This window comes from Caenorhabditis briggsae, assembly GCF_000004555.2.
Source record: "Caenorhabditis briggsae complete genome, chrI, whole genome shotgun sequence".
Classification (NCBI taxonomy): Eukaryota; Metazoa; Nematoda; class Chromadorea; order Rhabditida; family Rhabditidae; genus Caenorhabditis; species Caenorhabditis briggsae.
Genome location: NC_013489.2, coordinates 2,694,885 through 2,701,305, shown reverse-complemented (window position 1 = coordinate 2,701,305; position 6,421 = coordinate 2,694,885). Strand labels below are relative to the sequence as shown.

The window sequence follows — 6,421 nt, the reverse complement described above, 5'->3', positions numbered from 1 at the left end:
AAATCAGAAATTTCCAGAAAAATTCAGTTTTCCCCCCGTATTTTTTCAGTCAAAAATATTCAATTTTTTCTTTTTTTTCACCCATTTGTGCCTTTTTGTTTCCCCCATTCTCTGCAGAATTGCTCACAAATAGATTTTTTATTCCAATTCTTTTTTTTTTCAATATTATAATTATTATTATTAGGATTCCCATTTGTGATCGCTGGTTCGACACCAATTTCATTTTCTCTGTCTCTCGTCGTTTTTTAGGTTTTCTTGTCAAATTTTTTCCCCAATTTTGGCCACGCCCACCACTTTTTTAGGCTCCGCCCATAAGTCAAATTTTCTTTTTGGTATGTTTTATCATATTTCTCTTGTCCCTCCGTCCCTTTCTCTTCAACATACACTCGATTATAATATTTCTTTTGATTTGAAAATTTCACTTTTTTTCGCGTCCCTAAGCCCCGCCCACTTTTTTTCCAGAATCTTCTTTTTCTGATTATTTATAGACTCGGTTCTCTTTTTCTTATTCCCCTATTCTTTTGTGGTATCATATAAAACACATGTGAATTCAAAATAGTGTTTTTTTCTTTGAAAGAGTCATGGGTAAAAATATATAAATTACAAAAAAAATAAATTAGCCGCCGGCACACGTTTTGAAGACTGGACGTTGTCACTTGATGTATCTGAAATATCAAACTTTGTTCAGCTCGCCGAGAGCTTCAAAATAAGCCTAAACACGACTAGATTCTGAACGTTTTTTAGGATTACTGTAGTTTTCGTGGCGGGACCCAAGCGTCTTTATACTCATTCGAACCGGCAAAATGAGCTGATTCGTGATTTAGAAGTTAGAGAGTTCCAAAATTGTCTAAATTAGAGAAAAATAGCATAATCATTACTTCGATGCCCAATCAACGCGACCCGCGTTGGTCAGTTTGTTTGGCGACGTTGCTGAATGGTGATTTGGCGATGCACTTTTGTTATTTGCATTGGTCGGTTTTGCTCCGAAGTTTGGGATGTATCCTGGAAAATTTTGGTTTTTGTTAAATTTTTTTTTTTTTTTAATTTATTTTCTGGACATGGTTGAGAACGAGAGAAGGAAAATAGCATTCAAGGAGAAAGCTGGAAATCGGGCGAAAAAATTTCATTGATTTCTATTTTTTTTGTGGAAAATCGTTAGAAAATCGATTTAAAAAAACCGGAAAATTTCGTTTTTTTCAGGTTGCGGTAGCTTCCGTTCTGAGACCTTTTTGAAAAATTTCAAAAATTCCTTAGACAAAAAAATTTCTTGAGACGATTGAAAATAGCTGGTTTACAAAAATTTGAAATAATTTTTTTTCGAATCATTCTGAAATTTCTGTGTGTTTTTTTATGTGTTTTTGCCTAATAAACAATTTTTTAATGAAATTTTTCGTCAAAAGCCGACAAAAATTCGATTTTCAGTGCAATTTTTCAAAATAGGCGCGGCGCAACCGCGCTCCACTTAGAAAAGAGCTCCAAGCTGAATTTCGAGCGGTTTGGTTGTAAATTTTAAGTCTTTGCAAGCTTACAATCGCTTGACCCGCTTGAAATTAGCTATTCCTACAACTTTGGGATTTTTTTTTCAATAATTAAAAAATTTCAGAAAAACTTTTTAGCATTTTTTCAAAATTTCTGTCTGGTTTTTTCTGTGTTTTAGTCTAGTAAATAATTTGTTCAAATTTTTTTGTTGAAAAACGACAAAACCGATTTTTGGTGCATATTTTCAAAGAGAGGCGCCGCGCAACCGCGCTCTGCTGAGAAAGATGCAAAATTTCGCAATAAACCGTAATCATGCTCAAATGAAGAACAAAATGAAAGTCTTAAAGCAAAAAATCGAAAAAAAAACGGGCGAAAAGGAGTAGAAGAGGGTAGGTGTACCAACAAAACGACGAACCGTACGCATACTCGAACCTTGTCTGAACGGCTGTTCGTCCCTCTTTTTTGGCACTGAAATTTGTCGTTTTTGTAGTTCCCGTCAGTCCATTCGTTGTCATGATTTGGTTATGATGATGAGGGTCTTTTGATACTTGGCCTGAAACGAAAAACAGAAAAAATAATAGAGAGTGGAGGAGCGCATTTGCACATGTCAAACTGATTTGAAAGTAAAATGGTTTTTAAAATTACCTGGAACATATTTACTCTTTGACATATAAATCTCCTTCGCCGTCGGCTTTGTCTCATTCGTTTTCGATGGCGCCAACGGTTTCGGGTCGGGTCTGAAAAAATCAATAATCGATTTTTCACAAATTTCTCTTACTTCTCAAATATCGTATCTTTCAATGGTAAATTCCGGTTCGCATGACGTTCGATGACTTTTGGTGGTGGCTGTTGTGGAGAGACGTTTTCGGAACCAATGTAGTCCTTCTGAAAACAAATGAGTTCTGGTTAGAATTCTGTCAAAATTTGAGCCCAGTACGATTATTCTGAGCCTAGTTATAGCAAAAGTTCAGTAGAGCGCATTTGCTGAAACTGGTCCGATTGCTTTGAAGTTTTGGAAAATAGGTTTTTAGAATAAGAAGAGTATTCTCCAAAATTTTCAATGAGATTGAGCCCAAAGAATGAGAGGTATAGCAAAAGTTCAGTGGAGCGCGTTTGCTGAAAATGGTCGGATCGCTTTGAAAATTCGGAAAATAGTTTATCAGAGTACGCAAAGTCTACTGAGAAATTTTGAACGCGATTGAGGTCAAAAGAAGTGAGTTGCAGTGAAAGTTCAGCGGAGCGCAGTTGCAACAAATATCTTGAAAATTGCATGGAAAGTCTCTGACATCAATTCTAGCATAGTTCATAATTATGAGCGACATTAGAGCAAATAGAAGCGAGTTATAAGAAACGTTCGGTAGAGCGCGTTTGCAAGAAAATGGCTGAACCGCTAGATCACGGTTTCTAACAACACATATCGTTTATTTCAGAAGTTTACGCTTTTCTGAACTGTTCTAAAGGGGGTTAAAGCTAAAAGTTCAGTAGAGCGCACTTACCTTGGCCGCTTTTGCCGTCATCGCCTTGGTGTCGCTTTTGACAGAAGCCGCACTCATTTTTCGTGTGATTCCGGGTGCCGGCTGACTGACAACTGGTGCTCCGAGTTTTTCGGAAACTTGAAAATATTTATATTTCAAACTTTGATTGGCGTTCGGCCGTTTTTCCGGATTCCACAACATCATATCCATCATTAATTTCATTCCTTCCTTGCTAATTGTGTTGACAACCTGGAACTGCGACGTTATAGAACTGTGACACTTCAAAGAATGCAAACCTGCTCCATTGGAGTGGCTACCACCTGTTGAAACCGGAAGTTCATCGCCGATGCTAGCTGGTATCCCTCGGCCCAGTCGTCCTAAATTATTTTTTGATTTTTCTAGAATATTCAAATGTTCAGAATACCTTATTAGGAGTCCCTAGGATCGATATAATCTTGAATAACTGATCCATTTCGGATGTTCCAGGGAAGAGTGGGCGGAGCATGTAGAGCTCAGCCATAATACATCCGAGGGCCCAAATATCGATTGGAGAATTGTAAGAAGTGGATCGGAGCAAGATCTCTGGTGCTCGATACCATCTAGTTGACACGTAATCGGTGTACGGTGGCTTAGATCGAATCTCTCGGGCCAATCCGAAATCGGCGATTTTCACTAGCTCTGTTCCATTGCACATGATGTTTTCTGGTTTCATATCTCGATGGAAAAATCCGTTTTTGTGCATAAACGAGAGTCCTTGGAGCACTTGATAGATAATATTTCGGATTACTGACTCCGGAAAGTAACGGTCTCGGTCCTTCATCAATTCGTAGAGATTCTCTTGCATGAATTCGAAAACGAAGTACAGTATGTCATTTTCTCGGATCACCTGGAAACTTATTTTGGAAGTTTTTTGAAATTTCAACTTGAAATTAATTTTTACATATCTTGTGAAAATTTCATCAAAGTACCGCTATTTCGAAGGGAGTTATGACAAATGTTCGGTGGAGCGCGTTTGCAAAAAAATGGCTGAACCGGTAGATCACGGTTTGTAACAATAAGTATCTTGAAAGTTGCTCCACACTTATCTAACATCATTTCTAGACTAATTTACAATTATGCACGGCATCATAGGATTTAGAAGCAAGTTATGACAAAAGTTCAGTGGAGCGCATTTGCAAAAAACATCCTGAAAATTGCCTGGAGGTCTCTGACATCATTTCTATCATAGTTGACTATTTTGAATTACATTAGAGCCTCTAGAAGCAAGTTATAAGAAAAGTCCAGTGGAGCGCATTTGTAGAAACGACTTGAAAATTGGCTGGAAGGTCTCTAAGATCATTTCTAGATTAGTTTATAATAATGAGCATAGTTAGAGCTTCCAGAAGCAAGTTATAATAGAAGTTCGGTAGAGCGCATTTGCATTAAATACATTGAAAATTGGCTAGAAGATCTCTAACCTCATTTCTAGACTAGTTTATAATTATGAGCAAAATTAGAGCATCTAGAAGCGAGTTGTGACAAAAGTTCGGAAAAGCGTATTTGTAGCAACTATCTTGAAAATTGTCTGGAAGGTCTCTGACGTCATTTTTAGCTAAGTTGACAATTTTGAGCGACATTAGAGCATCTAGAAGCGAGTTATAAGAAAAAGTTCGATGGAGCGCATTTGCTTACACTTGCTCAAATTTACGGCAGAGTTCTCTGGCATAATTTCTAGCCTACAGTATGACTTTGACACAATTAAGACCACTTAATTCGGAGAAACACCAAAAGTGCAGTGGAGCGCACTTAACGTCATATTACATAATTTTTAGGTCAGAAAAAAATCAGATTATTTTCCTTACCTCTCTCAATTTAATAATATTCGGGTGATTCAATTTCTTCAGTGATTTCACTTCTCGAAGACTCATCGCCTCTTCCCAACTGTAGAACTTCTTTTTCATTCTGAAAAACATTTTGTTCTCTGGAGCGCATTTGCAACAGCAGAATTCAAAAGGCAAAATCTACTAAATTTTCGGTGGAGCGCATTTTCCGACCGTTGTCCAATGGAGCGCACTTACCGTTTGATAGCTACTCGATCGCCGGTATCGATTTTTTTGGCCAACATGACTTCGCCAAATGTTCCATCTCCTAGCCTTTTTGTCATCAGGTATCTGCAAGTTTTGAATTTTTGAATTTCCCGCCAAAACTTTTTGAAATCGCCAATAGAGCAAACTTTCCTCATTTGTATACTTTTCACCTGTCCTAAATATTTCGTAACAAGTAACAATGAATTAAGTAGGTCGAAATTGTGCAAATTCAAAAAAATTGGCGCCAAATTTGAAATTCAAAAAAATTCAAATTTACCGATCCGCAAGTTTTACGGCCGATGACATTGTTCAATGTAGTTTATGTAGTCTTTGTAGTCTTTGTAGTTTGCTCCGATTCAACCCGTTTCTAAAAAAAATTAGACGGGAAATTAGAAATTTTTGAAATTTCGAAAAAAAAAATTGAAAAAAGTTTTTTTTTTTAGAAATTTTGGAACTAAAAATTCAATTTTCAGACAAATTAAAGCCTAAAAATATGAAAACAAGAGGCGGGAAATTTGAAAATTTTAGAAAAATTCAAAAAAAAAACTTTTTTTGCGAAATTTTTTAATTTCCTCTAAAAGTCTAGTTGGCTGAAAAAGAGCCAATCGACATTTAAAAATAACATTTTGAGAGAAAAATAGGCTGAAAAGTAGCTGAAACTTATACAAAAAAATTAGCTGAAAATTGGCTTAAAATTCCAAAAAAAAGACAGAAAAATCTATAACCCAAGGGGTATTCAAGCAACAAATAAAGAAGAAAAAAAAAGAGGAAAAATAAGTGAGCTCTCACTCATAAAAAGAGAAAGTTGAGGAGCACACAACTCGGGTGGTGTGCTCACGGAGCAGCAGCAAAGAGTCTTTGGTGTCTATGGTAACGAGGAGGGGCTCACCGCTAGAGCAGCACTCACGGAAAACTAGAGAGAAAAAGAGCGAACATTTGGAATAGAAGAAGAAGAGGAAGGAATGGAGAAGAAGAAGAATAAGAAACGGGTTAGGGATATTTTGTGAAGGGAAAGAGCCCTCTGTCAGAGGTGGTTGTGCAAGGAGAAGAGTTGGAAAAGAATGAGGTAAGGTAGAGAAAATGGGCTTCTGCACTTTTCGAAGGAGAGCAGGTAATTAGAGAGGGTTCAGAAAAAGCATAAAAAAGAAAAAAAAAGTTGACCGGAGCCGGACTCGAACCAACACCTTGCTGGCAAAAGAATATCGCTCTAGCCAATACACCATGGCGCCACCATGAGGGGAATGGTGGAGATGACGTATATAGTCAGAAATAGTGAGTTCCCACAAACAAATCCACCTACTTACTCATAAGACTAAAATTTATGATGTCGTGAGAAAAAATACAAAAAAAGAAAGAAAACCAGAATTTTTGAATAACAGCTAATTCGAAAAAAGGCAAAAT

At 36.9% G+C, this 6,421-nt stretch overlaps 1 protein-coding gene across 1 annotated transcript; it reads right to left on the bottom strand.

Annotated features, from left to right (window-relative positions):
* Positions 1-874: 874 nt before the first annotated feature.
* On the bottom strand, positions 875-5,326 carry Cbr-dyf-5 (the record flags this gene model as incomplete). The annotated part of the gene is made up of 10 exons (XM_045241993.1): positions 875-1,002; positions 1,895-2,032; positions 2,125-2,216; positions 2,304-2,364; positions 2,972-3,203; positions 3,251-3,331; positions 3,379-3,840; positions 4,796-4,895; positions 5,012-5,104; positions 5,298-5,326. 10 exons carry the CDS (start codon positions 5,324-5,326, stop codon positions 875-877), a joined length of 1,416 nt encoding a protein of 471 aa, XP_045097504.1.
* Between the last annotated feature and the right edge of the window lie 1,095 nt (positions 5,327-6,421).